A 21,824-nucleotide genomic window follows, 5' to 3' on the forward strand; every position below is an offset into this window, starting at 1 on the left:
TTTTATCGAGTGGAAAAAAAAAGTTGACGTTCATCCTCCAGCTTCACTGTGCTAATGTTATGCTAACACTGTGCTAATGTTATGTCGCTAGCAATCACATAGCACAACATTATAGCTGTGTCCCAAAACGTCGGCTGCATTCTTCGGAGGACCCGGCCTTCGCGGTCTACATGGGCCAGGTCCACAAAGGTTTAAGCAAATCCTTCTGCTTAAACCTCGAAGCAAGAAGTTCTGCTTTGTCTTTCGACAGGTTTAGAGCACAAACAAGATCGTTCAGCTCTGTTTGTGTAAAAGTCTCTGAATCTTCATTGGCCATGTAATCAGGATCTGATGACTCTGGATTGTAACCAGATGCAGCTTGACCGTGTTCCTCGTCACCTTCTACAGAAGCTAATCCATCATATGCCAGTACAGGAACAGGCAGTAAGTCATCATGAGGAACAGGCCTTATTGCAGATTCCAGACTGGGATATACAATTTTTTGAAAATCCTGTTGTATTCACGCGGCAAAGATAGGAATCGCTGAGATGATCTCACTGTTCCAGCCACACCATCGGGATTGCAAGTGGCATTTCGCAGATTTAAGCTGTCACGCAGTCCATTGGAACAACTGTTGCAGATGACATGTGGAGCCCAAGATTTATCCTGGTCACCCAGTGGATAAAGTACAACTTGTACATCATCTTAAGGTCTGTGGTAATTGGGCGACGTCGTGAATGAACTGCACGTAACTGAAAGTGTCTGGATGATTGATACAATTTCTAGGCATGGTAACAACTGAAATCAATCACAGTTAATTCAGTCTGTAACATAAAACACAGGGAACTGTCATTAAATCTGGCAATACACTTATGGTTAATTATTCCAACTATCATGCAATATGTAACTAGCTTCATCACAGAAGCTACGCGCTTAAAAAAAACTAAACACAGATTTGAAATCGGCATGAAAAACCCACATAAACTTATCTCTGATGACTTTGACCTGTTGACCTGTATTATTGTGTCCTTAATGTTATGCAGCTATCTGCCACCACATGGAAATGTTCATACATTTCCAAAGAGTCTGAGCTTTACTTTGAAGAAAGACCCATAGTTATGCTCCTCTCCTGTCTTCCTGCAGCTGGCGGCTCTTCATCCCATCCTACTGAACACCTTGCTCAGGGGCTTCACTCAGTCAGTCATTGTAGCTCTGTCAGTCTGCACGGCGACTGTGTCAGACCAGCCTGACAGCTTTCATCAGAGGCCACGAGCAGCCAAAGCCAATGGTAAGCACGGCTCGGGGACCTTAGAGCCGCATATTCTGGAGAGTCGGTGCGCTGCCTTCCAGTATCGAGCCAGCAAGTATTTAGAAGGAGGTGAAGGTCCTCGACTCGGATCCTCAAAGCTAGCAATGCCTGGCCCCACACCGACCCTCAGCAAAGCTCGGGTTTACACCGACGTTAATACACAGAAGAACAGAGAGTACTGGGACTATGATGCTCATGTGCCAAACTGGAGGTATATATATACATGTTGGCTTCGTGAGAGCATGATTTTTTTAATGAATTTTTAATCACTGCCAAAGTGTTTTTGCTTTTCTCAGTAATCAAGACAACTATCAGCTGGTGCGTAAACTGGGCAGAGGGAAGTACAGTGAAGTGTTTGAGGCCATAAATGTGACCAATAACGAGAAAGTGGTGGTGAAAATCCTCAAGGTAAGCACTAGACTGACTTTTTTGCTAGGGCTGCGTGTGTGTGTGTGTCTGTTTTTTACCTTTTATACCTACAATCTCTAATTTGTATTGTGGTCAGTGTTGGTCAAGTTACTTGAAAAAAGTAATCAGTAACTAATTACTGATTACTCCCCCAAAAAGTAATCCCGTTACTTTACTGATTACTTATTTTCAAAAGTAATTAATTACTTAGTTACTTAGTTACTTAGTTACTTTTTAAAAACACGATTTACAACCTGAAGAGGTGATAAAGTGATAGATCTTTCACCCCAATTCTACTTTTTCTACATAATCCATCATACAAAATGTAATCAAATGGAAAAGTCTCTTTTTTTAACTTGTTTTATCAGTTTTAATCTTTTAACTTTATGCATCAAGCAAAACATTTAATTATATGCAACATTCTCTGACTTGAATAAATTAGTTTAACATTTAAACCTATTTTCTACACATTCCAGCACATAAAATAAAATATTTTTTGTGTTTTCACTCACTCTTTCAAACAGATGCAAGTAAAACACAGCAGAAAATAAATAAAGTCAAAGACTCAGCGGTCCTTTTGCTCTATTTTCACCTGTAAAGCAGGAGCAGGGTAGGCGGAGGGTTACCCTGGTGTAGGTGTGCTGCGGTCAGTTGAAGAATCCGCGCGAGTGTCTCTGTGAGTTTCCCATCACGTCGCAGCTACTCGGTGCTTGCTCGGAAGTTTAGGGGTTTTTTTCGCTGTAAAAAGAAGTTTTCTTCCCACGCACGATGGACGCTAATGTTTTTGTCACTTTTTATGGAATCAAACTCAAAGTAAGGTCAGTACTTCCACACTTTAAACGCTGCACGCTCATACTCTCTCCCGCACTCGATATATTATCCATTGTTGATCTGCACACAGCTGCTGTCACCAACGTCGCACTTGCTTACGTCACTGTCATGAGACATTCTCGCAAAAAAAATCACGGTTTTAGTAACGCAGTAACGCAGCGTTCCTACGGGAAAGTAACGGTAATCTAATTACCGATTTTGCAATAGTAATCCCTTACTTTACTCGTTACTTGAAAAAAGTAATCAGATTACAGTAACGCGTTACTGCCCATCTCTGATTGTGGTAACATGAGTCTTCTCGCTTTGGCAGTTATCCATTTCTGAAAACCTCATCAAATCCACAAACATTTTTAAAATGTCTTCTGTTAAATCTTTTCTTGGCACTTGCTGACTTTTCTTTGTCAGATTACTTTCTTTAATCCTGTCAAACCTTACATTGTACTCTGGCATCATCTATTGGTCAAATGGTTTATGAACAGCCTGTGGCATCAATTTACTTCTGGATCCCATCAGTCTGGAGAGAATGCCTCCCCCTCAGAAAACCAGCTGGATGAATGTGTTTCTCTCTGGTTCCCACTGATCAGTTCCATTACTTAGTGGGGATGGTCGGTTGTAGTCCTGTTTCCCTGTATGACTTGCAGCAGGATGAAGGTGGTCTCTGGGACTACTGGGATCTGGCATCTCCCTGGGAGCTGCAGTTGCTGTTTTGGGGTGTCTGGGTCTCTGCCTCAGTTGGTAGCGGTGGGGACTGGGGTGGGTGCTGCCTAGCAATCTTAGGGTGTGGGGCCTGGGGTCCTTGTGGTGGTGGGTCCTGATCCCAGGCTGGATGGCTGCCCAGGTGCCCGGGGTTGCCTGGTGTCCGGCTGGGTACCTTCTTGCACAGGGTTGGTCTGCACCCCGTTGACTGCCTTGCAGTGTAGTGTGTGTTAGCGCACGTTGGGATGTCCGGTCTGCACCATGGCGGTCATGTGTAACTGCAAGCCCATTGGATGGGGTAGGGTGTCCAGGTTATGGGGGCAACCGTTGCTGGGTGCAGCTCGTCCAAGACCCAGATGAGTGTGCCATGTCCCTTTTGCTGTGTGTCTGTTGTAATTGAGTGGTCTCTTTGGGCTCATCTGCACACCCCTGTGGTGGGGCGTGGGAAATGGGGTGCACACTGAGCCACTTGTTTGCTGCTTCTCTCCTTCTGGGCTAGTGCTCTTGTCCTCCTGGTCTTACATATCCCAGCACTCCCTCATACGGCACATTGTTCATACAGTGTCACAGTGGGTAGAGCAGTCATATGGGTGGATTTGCTGAGCCTGGTATTGGAGGAAGGGGTTCACCTCCCCTACCACTCCCCACTGGACGTTGCTGTTGCTTTGGGATCCTGAACTCAGCTCACACCGGGGTGGCAGGCCTCTAGTGGGATTGGCTGCCCATCGCCCCTGGTCCTGGACTCCCACCCCTGCTGGGGGGTAGTATTGCTTCTCACCCTCTTTTCAAGTGTATTTTGTGACACATACACACTCACAAACTTTCACGCTCTTATGTACCGGGGCGATTGTGGCTCAAGAGTTGGGAGTTCGCCTTGTAATCGGAAGGTTGCCGGTTTGAGCCCCGGCTTGGACAGTCTCGGTCGTTGTGTCCTTGGGCAAGACACTTCACCCGTTGCCTACTGGTGGTGGTCAGAGGGGCCGGTGGCGCCAGTGTCCGGCAGCCTCGCCTCTGTCAGTGCGCCCCAGGGTGGCTGTGGCTACAATGTAGCTGCCATCACCAGTGTGTGAATGTGTGGATGACTGGTTGTGTAAAGCGCTTTGGGGTCCTTAGGGACTAGTAAAGCGCTATACAAATATAGGCCATTTACCATTTACCTGTGCATTTTCAAGATTTTGTTCCAGGTGCTGTATTATTGTTTTTGTTTTAAGGTGCACTAACTGGCGATGTATTGTGCATTTCTGTTTGTACTAGGGCTGCCACAAACGATTATTTTGATAGTCGACTAGTCACCGATTATTTATGCGATTAGTCGACTAATCAGATCATCATCCACTGGACGTAAAACGTACAGCTTATTGCACCAGCAGCATCTGCTCTTATATAACTATCATTAGCTTACAGCTTTAAGTGTTTAAGGTGCTAACTAAAAATAAAGACAAGATGATAGTTTATTCAATTTTAATGAAATTTGCAGATTGTTTCGGTGAAGTTTAATGAACTCCTTGCTATCTAAAATATAACAGGACACCGGAGTAAATTCTCGAGCATCTCACACTTTTGATAATCAGCTGTCTGCTTGACGTTTATTCAGCTGTGTAAAAACTATAACTTTAATCTCAGACAAACCGATTTACTCAGGAACAAATAAAATACAAAAAAAAAAAGCCAAACAACAACATTTTTAATTTATCTAAGTGACTCATATATATTTAACCTGAGTAGCGAAAGACGGCGGTGGGTTAGAAAACAATTTGCCGGGAGTCCGGTGTTCTCACCGCGCTAGTGACCTAGCCCCCGGCTAGCTATCGAGCTGGTGGGTAACAGACGTCTCCGAAAACGTCGGAGCGCTTTTGGAAAATATGTGGTGTCCTGATAAACTGAGCCGATATTTGAGGTTTACACAGCTACATTCTCGCCTGAAAATATGTTAAACGTTTATTTTGTGACCCAGAAAGAATAATAAGAGTAACATTAAAACTAACTAGCTGCCGCCATTGTTGGAAACTAAGCTGGGCCGCGCTATGATTTCTGGGACACAGCTGCTTCTTCTTCTTCTTCTTCGGGGTTTAACGGCAGCTGGCATCCTTGTACATGCAGTGCTGCCATCTTCTGTTTCAGTCCGTTATTACACTCTTAAATCCTGCTACTTATTCCTGCGTCTTTTGTGATCTTACAAAGCTTCAAACGACGCGTCGACTATTAAATCAGTCGTCGACGATTTTGATAGTCGACGTAATCGTGACTAGTCGACAAATCGTGGCAGCCCTAGTTTGTACCCTGTCGTTTTATTACACCCCACCCCATTTTTTTTCCCTTTCTACTACCCATCCTGTCTTATACATTATCAAACTGTATACCAGAGGAGCCTATAGAGAATTTATAGAGCTGATCTTGGAATAACAAGTTGTTTGGCTCAACAGTGCATTCAGATCATAACTCTGGTTGCATAAGCTGCCAGACAGGACAGGAGTTAACAAAAAAAAAAAAAGGCTGTGGCATCAACAGCCAAGTGAATGAGATACCCAACACTTTACCAAATAATAGGGGTGCAACGATACACAAAATTCACGGTTCGGTTCGGTTTGATACTTTCAATACAAAAAATGTTCATGCTTTTTTAATTTGTCATTTATTAAAATTATAAATATATATTTTAACTCAAAGGTAGAGTTCTTAAATTTAATGTTGCTGAAACAACAAAGTAATAAAATAATAAATCTATCTGATCGAGAAATCACTCATCTTTGGAAAAGAGAGTTTATTACAGAGAAATGGCTCTTTCAAAAATAAAAGCTATACTATCCACTTCTTCTGGGCTATATTCTCAGCAGCATAAACATATCAGGTCCCCATAAGCAGAATCATGTGCTAACGGCTGTCTAAATGACTCGGGTAAAGTTTGTAGCATGCTTGTTGTTTTTGTCTGCTTCCACTTATCTTTGCACTAGGATGATGTCGGCATAAATGTGCAGTCATATTTGTTGTGTTCCCACTAGTGCTGTCAGCGTTAATCTTAAATGACGTTAACGCCACAACACGGCAAATCTCCGTTAACGAGCTACCGCGGATCGCCCCGTGCGTGGGGCTGGACGGCGTCAACACGTTAACGAGCTAACTGCGCTAAAGCACTAGTTCCCACCCATGTAATTGAGCATTGCATGGCACATCCGACATACTGTTTTACTTTAGTCCATGACGCGCTTACCTTCAGGGTCATACGTCACATGAAAACCAAAATAGTTCCAAACGCCAGATCTGAATGAGGGTGGGGGAGGTTCAATTTGCCATGTTGCAACGAGCTTAGCTTCTGTCTTGCTAGCTTACGCTGCGCTCAGTGGATCTGCACTCGACAGTGCAGCCTAGGCAGAGTAGTCGAATGCAGATCCACTGAGCTCTCAACACAGCATCGTCAGAAGAAAAGTTGATCAAATAAATTAAAAATTTTGTATTGTTCGATACATATGCGTACCGAACCGAAAGCACTGTATCGAACGGTTCAATATCGATACGAGTATGAAGTGCCTTGAGGCGACTTTTGTTGTGATTTGGCGCTATATAAATAAAATTGAATTGAATTGAATTGAGTATTGTTGCACCCCTACCAAATAACTATGCAGTTAATGCTACAGAAACCCTTAAGTAGAATATAAAGGTAAAGAAGCTAAAGAACATAAAGAAGCTGTTGATGATCTAGAAAAAATCAGCAGGAATATTTAATAAGTAGATATTTTTGTGCCGTGACAAGCTTTTATTAACACATGATGCAAATGAAGGTAAGTTCAGTGTTTATGTGGTATCACTTTATGGTTATTGTAGCAGCTTTATTGTAACTATTTCTGTCATCCACAGAACATTTAAACATTTTAAATGAGCAGCATAATGTTGGAAATACTGTGTGTGTGTGTGTGTGTGTGTGTGTGTGTGTGTGTGTGTGTGTGTGTGTGTGTGTGTGTGTGTGTGTTTGGATGCCCAAAGATGGATTCTCTCAGCAGCGCCCTATTTTCATTTTCACTTATTTCCATTGTGCTGACTATGAGTGTCCATCTCTACTCAGCCTGTCAAGAAGAAGAAGATCAAACGGGAAATCAAAATTCTTGAAAACTTGCGAGGAGGAACCAACATCATCCGCCTGGTGGACACGGTCAAAGACCCGGTGGTGAGTTGTGAAAACCGGCAGCTGCATGCGTGCGTGTGAGCCATGTAATCCAGTCATGCTTGTAACTCAGTGATACCTGCTGTTCTCCTCAGTGAAGCCATGTGTTGTCCTCTCTTTGCAGTCCAGAACACCAGCGCTAGTCTTTGAGTACATCAATAACACAGATTTTAAGGTACTCAAGTTTGGACTACCAGCAGGGTTACCATCCATGCAAACACGTTGATGTCCATTATTAATAACATGAATAACCCTCCAGTTATTGCTCCACATGTGTAGAGGCCAGCTGCTCACATCAGAACACTTTTTATACATTGATGTCTCTCGTGCGGTCCACAGGAGCTTTACCAGAAGCTGACAGACTACGATATCCGTTACTACATGTATGAGCTTCTAAAGGTAATATTACTTTGTTTTCACATGTAAACTGATCCTCACTTTTCAAAGTGGAACTGCAGAGTACCACTCTTCAAATGTGCTGCGGTCACTGAGGGACTTCCTAATTCAGAGTGTGAATCTGTCGCCACAAGGGCCCAGCAGCAGAGCCAGGATTATATCTAATGACACAGCACGAGTCAAATATGAAAGCATCCTTGGGACAGTTTATTCAGGACGTTTTAAGTAAAGTTATAAAACGACTGCTAAACACTTTAGTTTAATAAAAATGAAAGCAAAGTTTGTAAGTGTTAAACAGCCTGCACCGTTACATGATAACATACGAGTCCATATGGACTGCTCCGGGAATACTCACTGATGATAGAACGTCGTTAAACATTCATTCAGATAAGCTGTCCTGAGCATTAGCAGACAAAGCAGTGGCCTCAGTGCTTTTATTAATGCTATCTATGAAAATGTTGAATGCGCACAACCTTTGAATTTGAATGGGACGGACCTGGAGGGGAAAAGTGACTTTTGGAGGTACATTTGAATGGAACGCCACCACGATAAGCACCTCACTAAGCCTGTTCTGTGTGTTCTTCCAGGCTCTGGACTTTTGTCACAGTATGGGGATCATGCACAGGGACGTGAAGCCGCACAATGTGATGATTGACCACCAGCTGAGGAAGGTGCTACTGACGCTTCTATGGGTTGTTTTGTATGCTGGAATGTTGGCAAGTTGTGTGTCTGCAAACACTTGTAGCCCTTTTTCCATTAGGACGTGCTCGGCTCAACTAATTATCCATTACAATCGAGTGCTAGCCACAAGACGTCATTTGTAGTCTAGGCGATGTTACACCTGCTGCTCAGTCTGTGGAGTTTTTGGGTGACGGGTTCATTTTTGTGAGGCTTTCCATCGTTTCCGAGTCCTTAAAAAAATGGCAGTTTTGATTTTCGTGAAGGAAACACTCCCATACCCTGTCGAGTGACATAACTGACTAACCAGTCAAACACATGCTGTCTGTTGATCGCTTGGAACCCCGGCCAAGTGGGTACTATAAAAGTACCAGATACTGGCCCCTAATAGCAAACCCTAAAAACCATGTCGAGTAGGTACTAGTGGGAGAACGGCTAATACTTGAGCTGTAACTTTGTCAAACCACAATGTGAACCTTCAGAATGGTTCAACAAGACACTGTGTGTAATGTTGTCATTTGTCACATGACATGACAACTCCTCACTGCAGGCATGTCATGTGCCTGCCTGCTTCAAGTCCTCTACCATAATCCCTGTCCCCAAGAAACCTAGGATCACTGAACTAAATGACTACAGACCTGTGGCTCTGACATCTGTGGTCATGAAGTCATTTGAGCGCCTAGTTCTCTCCCATCTCAAGACCCTCACGGCCCCCCTCCTGGACCCCCTGCAGTTTGCATACAGAGCCAACAGGTCTGTAGATGACGCCATCAACATGGCCCTACACTTCATCCTGCAGCATCTGGACTCCCCAGGAACCTACGCCAGGATCCTGTTTGTGGACTTCAGCTCTGCCTTCAACACCATCCTTCCAGACCATCTCCGAGGCAAGCTTTCCCAGATGAATGTGCCTGATCCCATCTGCCGGTGGATCACTGACTTCCTGACGGACAGGAAGCAGCATGTGAGGCTGGGAAAGAATGTCTCGGACTCCCGGACCATCAGCACCGGCTCCCCTCAGGGCTGTGTTCTGTCTCCTCTGCTCTTCTCCCTGTACACCAACTGCTGCACCTCCACCCACCAGTCTGTCAAGCTAATCAAGTTTGCAGATGACACCACCGTTATTGGGCTCATCTCGGACGGGGATGAGTCTGCCTACAGGAGGGAGGTTGAACGTCTGGTGTCCTGGTGCAGCCACAACAACCTGGTGCTGAATGCCCAGAAGACAGTGGAGATTATTGTGGACTTCAGGAAGCACACAGCCCCACTCCCCCCCATCATCCTGACTGACACCCTCATCACCTCTGTGGACTCATTCCGCTTCCTGGGTACCACCATCACCCAGGACCTGAAGTGGGAGCCCACCATCACCTCCGTCATCAAGAAAGCCCAGCAGAGGATGTACTTCCTGAGGCAGCTGAAGAAATTCAACCTGCCAACACGGACGATGATGCAATTCTACACTGCAATCATCGAGTCCATCCTCACCTCCTCCATCACCGTGTGGTACGCTGGAGCCACTATCAGGGACAAACAGAGACTGCAGCGTGTTGTGCGCTCTGCTGAGAAGGTGATTGGCTGCAGACTCCCATCTCTGCAGGACCTGTACACCTCCAGGACACTGCGGCGTGCAGCTCGGATCTCAGCTGACCCTTCTCACCCTGGACACAGTCTGTTTGACCTGCTCCCCTCAGGCAGGAGGCTCCGGTCCATTCGCACCAGAACCTCTCGCCATAAGAACAGTTTCTTCCCCTCTGCTGTTGGACACATGAACAATAAACGTACGACTGTTCCCACCACTAACACATGACCCTACGCTGTGTTCACTGCATCATTCCATGTTTGGCACTGATCACCACCTGCACTCATGTATATATCTTTCTACGTAGCACTTTTAATTCTTATTCTTACTTTTATTTTTTCATGTCTATTTAAGCGCAATTTATGACAGTATGTTTGCACTGAAGCACCGCAGCAATTTCCTAATGTTGTAAACCTGCTCAACATTTGGCAATAAAACCCTTTCTGATTCTGATTTCTGTTTGTGTGTGACAGCTGCGTCTTATAGATTGGGGTTTGGCTGAATTTTACCATCCCGCTCAGGAATATAACGTCAGGGTGGCCTCGCGCTATTTCAAAGGCCCCGAGCTGCTAGTGGACTATCAGGTATGCTTCCACTCAGCAGAACACGGTCACCTGGCCGTCTCAGTTTTCTCTGAGCTCATTTTTAGTTGTGTGTTGTTCTTTCAGATGTATGATTACAGTTTGGACATGTGGAGTCTCGGCTGCATGTTGGCCAGTATGATTTTCCTGAAGGAACCGTTTTTTCATGGCCAGGACAACTATGACCAGGTGAGAGAGACAACATGAAGTGGTTTTTCAGAAATGTGTGATCCTGCAGGTCAGACACAAAAATGCTATGGTGGGTTATACTTATGCTTTTGAACTATAATAAATTGTAAGCCAATAATAATACATAGTAGTGACCTGAATATAAGCCGTGTGTTTTCTAAGAAAAATCCAGACAGCAGTGAGTCGAAGGAGCTGCTTTAAAAGGAGCGACAGCTTGTTGTGTCAGCCTCCACTTCATGCTCTGAAAGCTGTAACTCAAGACATTTCTACACTAACTGTAACAACAGTTCACTCAATTAGGATAAAACGGCCAACAGATAACATTTTATTTTTAAAAGGTCAGAGTTCAGGTCTCGATGAACAGTGATGTAAAAAGCCACTGACTGACTGTGTTGTCTTTGTTTCTGCTTTCATAAACAGTGTCTTCTGCTGTGACAGTGCACTGACATATTTGAGCCATTAGGGGGCGCACTGATGTGGTATGCATCTTGTTTTCCAGCTGGTCCGCATCGCTAAGGTTCTCGGCACCGATGAGCTCTTTGGCTACCTGCACAAATATCACATAGAACTGGACACTCGCTTCAAAGACATGCTGGGGCAGTGAGTATCGCTGACTTCCTGTAAAACTGCTGAAACATATTCAAATGTATTGAAAGCAGCTCACACCCAGGCAGCTTAACTAGATGTTAATAGTCACTTGTTTCCAGGCAAACACGGAAACGCTGGGAGCAGTTCATCCAATCAGAGAACCAGCACCTGGTGAGTCCAGAGGCTCTGGACCTGCTGGACAAGCTGCTGCGCTATGACCACCAGCAGAGGCTGACGGCGGCCGAGGCCATGCAGCAACCGTACTTCTGTTAGTACCGCGCGAGCCGCAGCACGTCTGCAACAACAGCTGCCTGCTGAAATAATGAGTCACAAATCTGATTTCACTCTCAAGATTATACAAGCTCTTCTTCCATTTTATCAGTTAACTCCATTCACCAAATATAAAGCAGCGATGTGTGACCACAGTGGCCAAACACACAGTAACCTGAAGCACCAGCAGGCCGTTCATCTTCAGCCTTGTGGACCTGATCTGATATTTTCACTCGATCAGCTGATACTCCTTATGATGCTGACAAAGCAAAATTTATAGTAAAATACTTTACTCGTCTTCCAGAATCATTGTTTAAAATCAGGAGAATTCTTTTTTTGAGCATGTAGAAATTCACTTTTCAGTTTGCTTTTTAAAAGATAAAAAGCAAAATGTCTCAGTCCACATCAAAGCTGTCTGTTATGTGTACTGATTACAGATGCATGTGCACTGCATGATTATTAATACAGCTTTTCACATCCAGGGTTTCCTTTTTCATCCTTACACATCTGCATTCTTACCTGGGTCATAAATTATACATAAAAAGGGGGGGGGGGGATAAATAAGGGGTGACATCATCTAAATTCATTATAAAAACATTAAGAAAGATGGTGCAATTTGAAAACAAGGACAAAAGTAAAAAAGAGAATAATAACTGGGTTAGAAAAATCCATCAACACAGAAAGCTACAGTGACTTAGAGTTATGGTTTCTCTCACGTCTCTTTCCGTCTCTCAGCTTCTGCTCTTTCTGTGTCCGTAGGCAGGATAAAAGATTGATGTTGTTCCAGGTATTTTGGCCACTGGTAATCAGGTTGTGATGAGGAAGTGCTGTTTTTAAACATGACGTCATTTTTAAAAATTTAACGTGACCCATAACAAGTGATAGCCCGTGCACTCATCAGCAGAGTTTACAGAAGTCATGTCAGAAAGTTGTGCTTGGCCACATCTGCGTCTGCTTTCTCTCCCTCTCTCTGTCCTCCTGCCTGAAGACGGCCTAAACAAACGACAAGAAAGCTCACGGAAAACATTTTGTGTTTATGTCTCAGATCCTGTGGTGAAGGAACAAGCAAATGCCAACACAGATGGATCAAAGGCAATAAGCAGCTCCAATGCAACATGATACCCAGAGAACAGGTAAGACACACAACAATACTCTATTTATAATATGTAGAGATGTAGAGGTATGCAAAAGCTTGGATGTGCCACTTTACATGCCATGCCAATGCGTGTGCGAATGATTACAGCCACTGCAGCACGCAGAAGCTACGGGCTTTCCTACAAATGCTGATGCTTTAGTCTGAGTCTGTTTACATATTATTTCTGTGAATGTTAAATATCAACCAAAAACGATACAAAAACAGCACAAGTCGAGCTTCTTCAGAAGGGACCTGAATTTTTATCTAGCAGCACGTAACGTGGTCGTGCATTTGTGCTTCAGGCTGTTTTCTGCATGTGGTAGCAGTTTGTTGTCACCAGGGGGTAGTGTTAGAACATGTTGCATCACCAGGGGTGCCGATGTATGTTCTTGTGTTCCTTTAGTTTATTTCCTACCACAGTGAGCACAGTAATCAATAAAGACAAAACAACTACTTTGGGGTGATGTAAAACTAATGTTTTTTCTTTTTGGAGACTGTGGCGGGGCATGGCCTGCGGTACCGTGCAGGTGCGTCCGCCTCCTCTGCACGGCACCGCAGGCCCCGCCCCGCCACAGAGACATTTTAATCAGCGAGCGCAGTGAAGAGTAGAAAGGAAGCAGTGGAGGAAGGTGCACCTCAGCCTGTTCACTCTGTGAGCTGGCATAAGGCCTGAGACCAAGATTCAAACACTGTAAACTGAAACTGCAGCCAACAGCCTGTCTACACTGTTGTTTTGAAATCTGATGATTTTGTTCACCTCTTGCTCCTCATGTTGACCATCACTGTTATCTTTCCTCTTCACCCGGCATCTTCACGCACTCCATTTAAGACAACTCTGGTTGTCTCAAATTTAAGACAACTCTGGTTGTCTCAAATTTAAGACAACTCTGGTTGTCTCAAATTTAAGACAACTCTGGTTGTTGTCTTCTTTATTTACTCAGACACCCTGTGGTGACCCGGGAAAGACTGCGGAACATTACTGGAAAATTTTAGGGTGATTTTAAACTACCTGACTCAAAATAAAATCCTTCACGAGCCAAAGTTATTGTTCCTTAAAATAAAAAGCAGCAGCTGTGCATCAGCATTTGTAGACAGGCTCAGTATGAAATATTTACTGCAACAGAACCTGCTTGGACAAAGCCGGCCTGTTATGAATATCAAATGGTATCCTTTTGCTTGTGTTCTGCTTGCTCACACCTCTGTGATTACAGGATGAGTTTTCAGTATTTGTTTTTCTGTCCATTCAGGAAGAATCTTTATTACCTCAACTTGTGACCTTTTCGTGGCAGAAACCTCTGCCTCCACATCAACAGCCATACTGGAGCAAGATGTCAATTTTGCAGCACAAACAAACACGCACGGAATAAACTCCTCCCAACAAAACCCTGGGAATCTGCGCTGCTTGGTCTGAGTCACAAATAAATCAGATCTGGAATCAGATCTGACCCCTTCACCCTCCTCTTCCTCCTCCTCTTCCTACCTGCCAACATCTCCACTTGTTTTTAAAATGAGCAACGTGACTTGTTGGATGGGTATCAAGCTGGTGTTATTGCTGTGAAGACCTTTGTCGGTTATTGCAGCGACGACTTCAGATCCAGTTGCAGGTTTTAAGCACTGAGTGGCGTGGAGGCTCTTTTCTGCTATGGATAGAACAAAAGCTATATTAAAAGAGAATAAACCATTTTTATTTAAAGGTGTGTCTTTTGGACTTTTATTGTCTCTGAACTGAAATTTATCTTCAAACACTATGGTCCACATTGCTCAGACCTGGTCTCTAAAGTTTAGTGTAGCCAGTAGGGCTGTGTGATATGACAAAAATCTAATATCCCGATATAAGACATTTATCGTCCTGACAACGATATAAATCACAAAATGTAATATTTTCTGTAAATTCTGTAATACTCACCTTGTGTGAAGTGTTTCCAGCTGGGCGTCGTGTAGCTGGACTCTAGTGTTTTAACCGATGCATGAAACGATACATTTTTAGATGTAAGTTGAAAGAAAATGGTGGCCGTTACAAATTTTGAGTCTAAGGTTTATTTTTTAGCACCTGACGGATCTTTTTTTTCTTCTCATCCGTAAACTCTCTGCATACTCTTTCACTTGATTCAGTTTATTTTGAAAAGTCAACAGGATCTTGAGCTTTATTGTGAAAGGTTTACATGGAAAACAAACAAGCGGACAGCAGAGCCACGCAAACGCAACAATGACTAGCGCTTGTCGTCCATAGTGTGTTTATATTAAATATAAGAGAAAGAGAGAACTTTAATAAATTAATATAGCCAGTACAGTGACCATCAAAACCATGAAAAAATAATGCTGTAAACATTTTATTTTATGACACCACGAAACAAACGATAGCATAAAATGAAACGATAGACGTTTTTATATCATCGTCCAATATATAAATCGTTATATCGAACAGCCCCAGTAGCCAGTAACTAACTCAGTCCTTGGAGGCTACTGTACCTTATTTTTGTTTCTCACAAGACTGCACAGGTCCTGACGTGACAACTAAAATAACTGTTTATAAGAAACGCTAAGACTAATCTTGACTAACTAAAAAGTTAGTCGCGATTCTTCCTCCGAAGAGGAAGAATCGTGTTCCTCTGCCTTCTATGATTCTGGCCAATGTCCAATCTCTTAGAAACAAAACGGATGAATTACAAGGAAATGTGCTTCATCTACGGGAATACAGGGAGGCTTGTCTGATGGCGCTTACCAAGACGTGGCTGACCGATATGGACAGTGACACTTCACTGCAAATCAGCAGCTTTGGGACCCCTGTCAGATTGGATCGGAACTGTGGAGTAACACGCAAATCCCACGGAGGAGGGCTATGTTTGTATATCAACCAGGGCTGGTGTAATAACTTTACTGTGCCGGAGCGGTTGTGTCTTACTGACTTTCAGTATCTGTCAGGCCATTTTACTTACCGAGGGAGTTCCCTCAAATTTTTGTCACTGTTGTTTACATTCATCCTAAAGCTGACGTTAAAGTTGCTGCCGATGCCATTTTTAAAGTGGTACACAATCTGCAGACTCTCACTTATTCTTGGTGATTTTAACAATTGTAATCTTAAGAAATCACTGAACGATTTCTTTCAATATGTCACTTGTCCTACAAGGCAAAACAAAACGCTGGATTTGTGTTATGGACCAATTAAGGGGGCATATAAGTCTGTGGCTGGACCTGCGCTAGGTTCTTCGGATCACAATGTTATTCACCTCCTCCCTGCTTACAGATCTGTGATTAGGGGGGAGAAGGCCTGTGTGAAGCGGACTAATGTCTGGACAAAAGACAGTTGTGTTGCCCTTCAGGGGTGTTTTGATTGCACTGACTGGTCCTTGTTTCAAGAGAGCACTTCTGATTTGGATGAACTCACCGATGTGGTGTGTAGCTACGTCTCTTTTTGCAAAGACTCTGTGGTTCCAGTCAGAGAATTTAAGACTTTCCCTAATAACAAACCGTGGCTCTCTAAAGATATTAAGGATCTGATTCTTAAAAGGGAAATTGCTTTTAACGAGGGAGACGTTCCCACTATGAGAATATTGAGGAAGGAGGTGAGGGCTGCAATAAAGATCGCCAAGATGAGGTAAAGAAATAAGATTGAGGCAGAACTCAGCAGTAACAACCTCAAAAGAGCTTGGCTTGGTATGAAAACAATGGCAGGGCTACAGACGAAAGGTAAAAGTAATATTACTTAAGAGGGGTTTACCTCTGACAAACATCTGGCAGACAGTCTTAACAGTTTTTAACCTTCGTTTTGAGAACTTTGACTTCTAGGCAGACCAGCACACTGAGGGAAAAGACCATCACTCCCCCATCAATTTGTATTGATGAGAGGGGGTAGCTAATCTCTTTAGACACACTAAAAGTAAGAGTCCTGGACCTGACAACATCTGTGGACAGGTACTGAGAACTTGTGCTGATCAGCTGAGTGGGATTTTTCACTATATCTTCTCACTTTCTTTAGAGCTACAGACAGTACCTAAGATTTGGAAACATGCTGTCATTGTTCCTGTTGCTAAGGGCAGTTCTCCTAAGGCACTGAATGATTTTAGGCCTGTGGCTCTGACTTCTTTAGTGATGAAGACATTTGAGAAGATAATTAAGAAGGAGATTTTAATGTATGTTGAACACCATCTTGACCCCTTCCAGTTCGCCTGTAGAGCAGGGAGAGGTGTGGAGGATGCTGCTGTCACACTCCTGCATCTCTTGTATAAGCATCTTGAGGCCCCCCACCCACATGCAAGATTATTATTTGCTGACTTTTCATCAGCATTCAATACAATTCAACCCTTCTTACTTGCTGACAGGCTTTACAATCATTTCAAGCTTGACACTAGTCTGGTCGGCTGGGTGACAGACTTTCTGACTAATAGGTCACAATGTGTGATGGTGAATCATGTGTTTTCTGATGTGCTCTCCTCCTCTACTGCATCACCCCAGCATGCTGCCTCTCTGCCCTTCTGTTCATTCTGTACACGAGTGAGTGTTGCAGCAATTTCACGAACAGACACATCCTGAAGTTTGGTGATGACACAGTAATCGTCAGTCTTCTTGTGGGGGCGAGTCAGGCCATGGACAGGTTGTAGATGATTTTGTGAATTGGTGTGATGAGTCCTTCCTTTCACTTAACGTGTCAAAAACTAAAGACATGATTATTGATTTTAGGAAGTCCTCTTATAGCTCATCACCCACTATCATTAAAACTGCCGATATTGGGATCGTTGAGAGTTATAAATATCTAGGTGTGGTACTTGACCATAAACTGTGTTTTGAATCTCATGCTGATGCCACTACTAAAAAAGTTCAACAACGACTGTTCTTTTTAAGGAAAATGAGATCTTTTAATGTCTCATCTGAGATGTTGTCCTTGTTTTATAGAAGTTTTATCGAATCTGTGATGTCCTTTTGTATCGCTGCCTGGTTTGGTAACCTGACGGTGAAGAATAAGAATCGGTTGGGACTTCTGCTAAAAACTGCTAGCAAAATTTCAGGGCTTGTCTCCTCAATGGCAAATAACTGCCCTTGGACTTTCTATCACTATTATTGTCATTATTATTTTATAGTATTGTTCTGTTTATTTATATCCTGCTGCTAAATTCAGTAAAATCATAATTCACGTCGGCAGTAATGACACCCGGTTACGCCAATCGGAGGTCACTAAAATCAATATTGAATCGGTGTGCAACTTTGCCAAAACAATGTCGGACTCTGTAGTTTTCTCTGGTCCCCTCCCCAATCAGACCAGGAGTGACATGTTTAGCCGCATGTTCTCCTTAAATTGCTGGCTGTCTGAGTGGTGTCCCAGAAACGATGTGGGCTTCATAGATAATTGGCAAACCTTCTGGAGGAAACCTGGTCTTGTTAGGAGAGACGGCATCCATCCCACTTTGGATGGAGCAGCTCTCATTTCTAGAAATATGGACAAATTTATTAAACCCCCCAAAATATGACTATCCAGAGTTGGGACCAGGAAGCAGAGTTGCAGTCTTACACGCTTCTCTGCAGCTTCTCTCCTCCTGCTACCCCCCCAAAAACCCATCTCCATAGAGACTGTGTCAGCTCCCAAACAGACAAAAAACAAACTAAAAACCAGCAACAAACAACTTAAACATAAACAATTACAAAGAAAGAACAATACAGTATCCACATCTGAACCAAAGAGTAAAACAGTGAAATGTGGATTATTAAATATTAGGTCTCTCTCCTCCAAGTCTCTGTTAGTACATGACTTAATAATTGATCAACAAATTGATTTACTCTGCCTTACAGAAACCTGGTTGCAGCAGGATGATTATGTTAGTTTAAATGAATCAACACCCCCGAGTCATTCTAACTACCAGAAATCTCGAAGCACAGGCCGAGGGGGCGGTGTGGCAGCAATTTTTCACACCAGCCTATTAATTAATGAAAGACCAAGACAGACTTTTAATTCATTTGAAAGCCTGATGCTTAGCCTCGTCCACCCCAGCTGTGAAACTCAGAAACCAGTCTTACTTGTTATCATCTATTGTCCACCTGGGCCTTACACAGAGTTTCTGTCTGATTTCTCAGACTTTATATCTAATTTAGTTCTGAGCTCAGATAAAATAATTATTGTGGGTGATTTTAACATCCATGTAGATGCTAAAAATGACAGCCTCAACATGGCATTTAATCTGTTATTAGACTCAATTGGCTTCTCTCAAAATGTAAAAGAACCCACCCACCACTTTAATCACACTCTAGATCTTGTTTTAACATATGGCATAGAAACTGAACATTTAACGGTGTTTCCTAAAAACCCTCTCCTGTCTGATCATTTCCTGATAACATTTACATTTACAATAATTGATTACACAGCGGTGGAGAGTAGACTTTATCACAGTAGATGTCTTTCTGAAAGCGCTGTAACTAAGTTTAAGAATATAATCCACCCACTATTATCATCTTCAATGCCCTGTACCAACACAGAGCAGAGCAGCTATCTGAACGCTACTCCAACAGAGGTCGATTATCTTGTTAATAATTTCACCTCCTCACTACGTACGACTCTGGATACTGTAGCTCCTGTGAAAACTAAGGTCTCTAATCAGAAGTACCTGACTCCGTGGTATAATTCTCAAACACGTAGCCTAAAGCAGATGACTCGTAATCTGGAGAGGAAATGGCGTGTCACAAATTTAGAGGATCATCATTTAGCCTGGAGAAAAAGTTTGCTGCTTTATAAGAAAGCCCTCCGCAAAGCCAGAACATCTTACTATTCATCACTGATTGAAGAAAATAAGAACAACCCCAGGTTTCTCTTCAGCACTGTAGCCAGGCTGACAAAAAGTCAGAGCTCTTTTGAGCCAACCATCCCTTTAACGTTAACTAGTAATGACTTCATGAACTTCTTCACAAATAAAATTTTTATCATTAGAGAAAAAATTACCAGTAATCATCCCACAGATGTAATATTATCTACAGCTACTCTTAGTACCATTGATGTTAAGTTAGACTCTTTTTCTCCAATTGATCTTTCTGAGTTAACTTCAATAATTACTTACTCCAAACCTTCAACGTGTCTTTTAGACCCCATTCCTACAAAACTGCTCAAAGAAGTCCTGCCATTAATTAATTCTTCGATCTTAAATATGATCAACCTATCTCTAATAATCGGCTATGTACCACAGGCCTTCAAGCTGGCTGTAGTTAAACCTTTACTCAAAAAGCCATCTCTAGACCCAGCAGTCTTAGCTAATTATAGGCCAATCTCCAACCTTCCTTTCATATCAAACATCCTTGAAAGAGTAGTTGTCAAACAGCTAACAGATCATCTGCAGAGGAATGGCTTATTTGAAGAGTTTCAGTCAGGTTTCAGAGCTCATCACAGCACAGAAACAGCTTTAGTGAAGGTTACAAATGATCTTCTTATGGCCTCTGACAGTGGACTCATCTCTGTGCTTGTCCTGCTAGACCTTAGTGCAGCGTTCGATACTGTCGACCATAATATCCTATTAGAGCGATTAGAACATGCTGTAGGTATTACAGGTACTGCACTGCAGTGGTTTGTATCATATCTATCTAATAGACTCCAATTTGTGCATGTAAATGGAGAGTCCTCTTCACACACTGAGGCTAATTATGGAGTTCCACAGGGTTCAGTGCTAGGACCAATTCTGTTTACATTATACATGCTTCCCTTAGGCAGTATCATTAGAAGACATAGCATACATTTACACTGCTATGCAGATGACACCCAGCTCTATCTGTCCATGAAGCCAGATAACACACACCAATTAGTTAGACTGCAGGAATGTCTTAAAGACATAAAGACCTGGATGGCCGCTAACTTTCTGCTTCTTAATTCAGATAAAACTGAGGTTATTGTACTCGGCCCTGAAAATCTTAGAAATATGGTATCTAACCAGATTCTTACTCTGGATGGCATTACCTTGGCCTCCAGTAACACTGTGAGGAACCTTGGAGTCATTTTTGACCAGGACATGTCCTTCAACGCACATATTAAACAAATATGTAAGACTGCTTTCTTCCATTTGCGCAACATCTCTAAAGTTAGAAATATCCTGTCTCAGAGTGACGCTGAAAAACTAGTTCATGCATTTATTACTTCCAGGCTGGACGACTGTAACTCATTATTATCAGGATGTCCAAAAAACTCGCTGAAAAGCCTTCAACTAATCCAAAATGCTGCAGCAAGAGTCCTGACAGGGACTAGAAAGAGAGAGCATATTTCTCCTGTTTTGGCTTCCCTTCATTGGCTTCCTGTTAAATCCAGAATTGAATTCAAAATCCTGCTCCTCACATACAAGGTCTTAAATAATCAGGCCCCATCTTATCTTAATGACCTTGTAGTACCATATCACCCTATTAGAGCACTTCGCTCTCGCTCTGCAGGCCTACTTGTTGTTCCTAGAGTATTTAAAAGTAGAATGGGAGGCAGAGCCTTCAGTTTTCAGGCCCCTCTTCTGTGGAACCAGCTTCCAGTTTGGATTCGGGAGACAGACACTATCTCTACTTTCAAGATTAGGCTTAAAACTTTCCTTTTTGTTAAAGCATATAGTTAGGGCTGGACCAGGTGATCCTGAATCCTCCCTTAGTTATGCTGCAATAGACTTAGGCTGCCGGGGGATTCCCATGATGCATTGAGTTTTTCCTTTCCAGTCACCTTTCTCACTCACTATGTATTAATAGACCTCTCTGCATTGAATCATATCTGTTATTAACCTCTGTCTCTCTTCCACAGCATGTCTTTTATCCTGTCTTCCTTCTCTCACCCCAACCGGTCGCAGCAGATGGCCGCCCCTCCCTGAGCCTGGTTCTGCCGGAGGTTTCTTCCTGTTAAAAGGGAGTTTTTCCTTCCCACTGTCGCCAAAGTGCTTGCTCATAGGGGGTCATATGATTGTTGGGTTTTTCTCTGTATCTATGAAGCGCCTTGAGGCGACTTTTGTTGTGATTTGGCGCTATATAAATAAAATTGAATTGAATTGAATTGCTAAACTAATTTCCCCTTGTGGGACAATAAAGAAATTGAA

At 43.0% G+C, this 21,824-nt stretch overlaps 1 protein-coding gene across 1 annotated transcript; it reads left to right on the forward strand.

Annotated features, from left to right (window-relative positions):
- The first annotated feature begins 1,255 nt into the window (after positions 1 to 1,255).
- Positions 1,256 to 14,491, forward strand: LOC146679157 (casein kinase II subunit alpha'-like). Its single transcript, XM_085408612.1, has 12 exons — positions 1,256 to 1,499; positions 1,585 to 1,696; positions 7,281 to 7,382; positions 7,504 to 7,554; positions 7,719 to 7,778; positions 8,363 to 8,446; positions 10,509 to 10,619; positions 10,704 to 10,805; positions 11,305 to 11,405; positions 11,513 to 11,661; positions 12,709 to 12,796; positions 14,046 to 14,491. Exons 1-11 carry the CDS (start codon positions 1,393 to 1,395, stop codon positions 12,780 to 12,782), a joined length of 1,053 nt encoding a protein of 350 aa, XP_085264738.1. The 5' UTR covers positions 1,256 to 1,392; the 3' UTR covers positions 12,783 to 12,796; positions 14,046 to 14,491.
- The last annotated feature ends 7,333 nt before the right edge of the window (positions 14,492 to 21,824 follow it).

The sequence above is a fragment of the Rhamphochromis longiceps genome, linkage group LG1 (genome assembly GCF_057381845.1).
Source record: "Rhamphochromis longiceps isolate RC_006_pf linkage group LG1, R_longiceps_female_GT1.1, whole genome shotgun sequence".
Classification (NCBI taxonomy): Eukaryota; Metazoa; Chordata; class Actinopteri; order Cichliformes; family Cichlidae; genus Rhamphochromis; species Rhamphochromis longiceps.

What these genes read in the sequence shown, in the direction of transcription:
- LOC146679157 (XM_085408612.1), top strand. Translation starts at nt 1,393, where the DNA reads ATGCCTGGCCCCACACCGACCCTCAGCAAAGCTCGGGTTTACACCGAC. An exon ending in TTGACCACCAGCTGAGGAAG is followed by an intron (nt 8,447 to 10,508) that starts GTGCTACTGACG and finishes TGTGTGTGACAG; the next exon opens with CTGCGTCTTATAGATTGGGG. An exon ending in AGCTGCTAGTGGACTATCAG is followed by an intron (nt 10,620 to 10,703) that starts GTATGCTTCCAC and finishes TTGTTCTTTCAG; the next exon opens with ATGTATGATTACAGTTTGGA.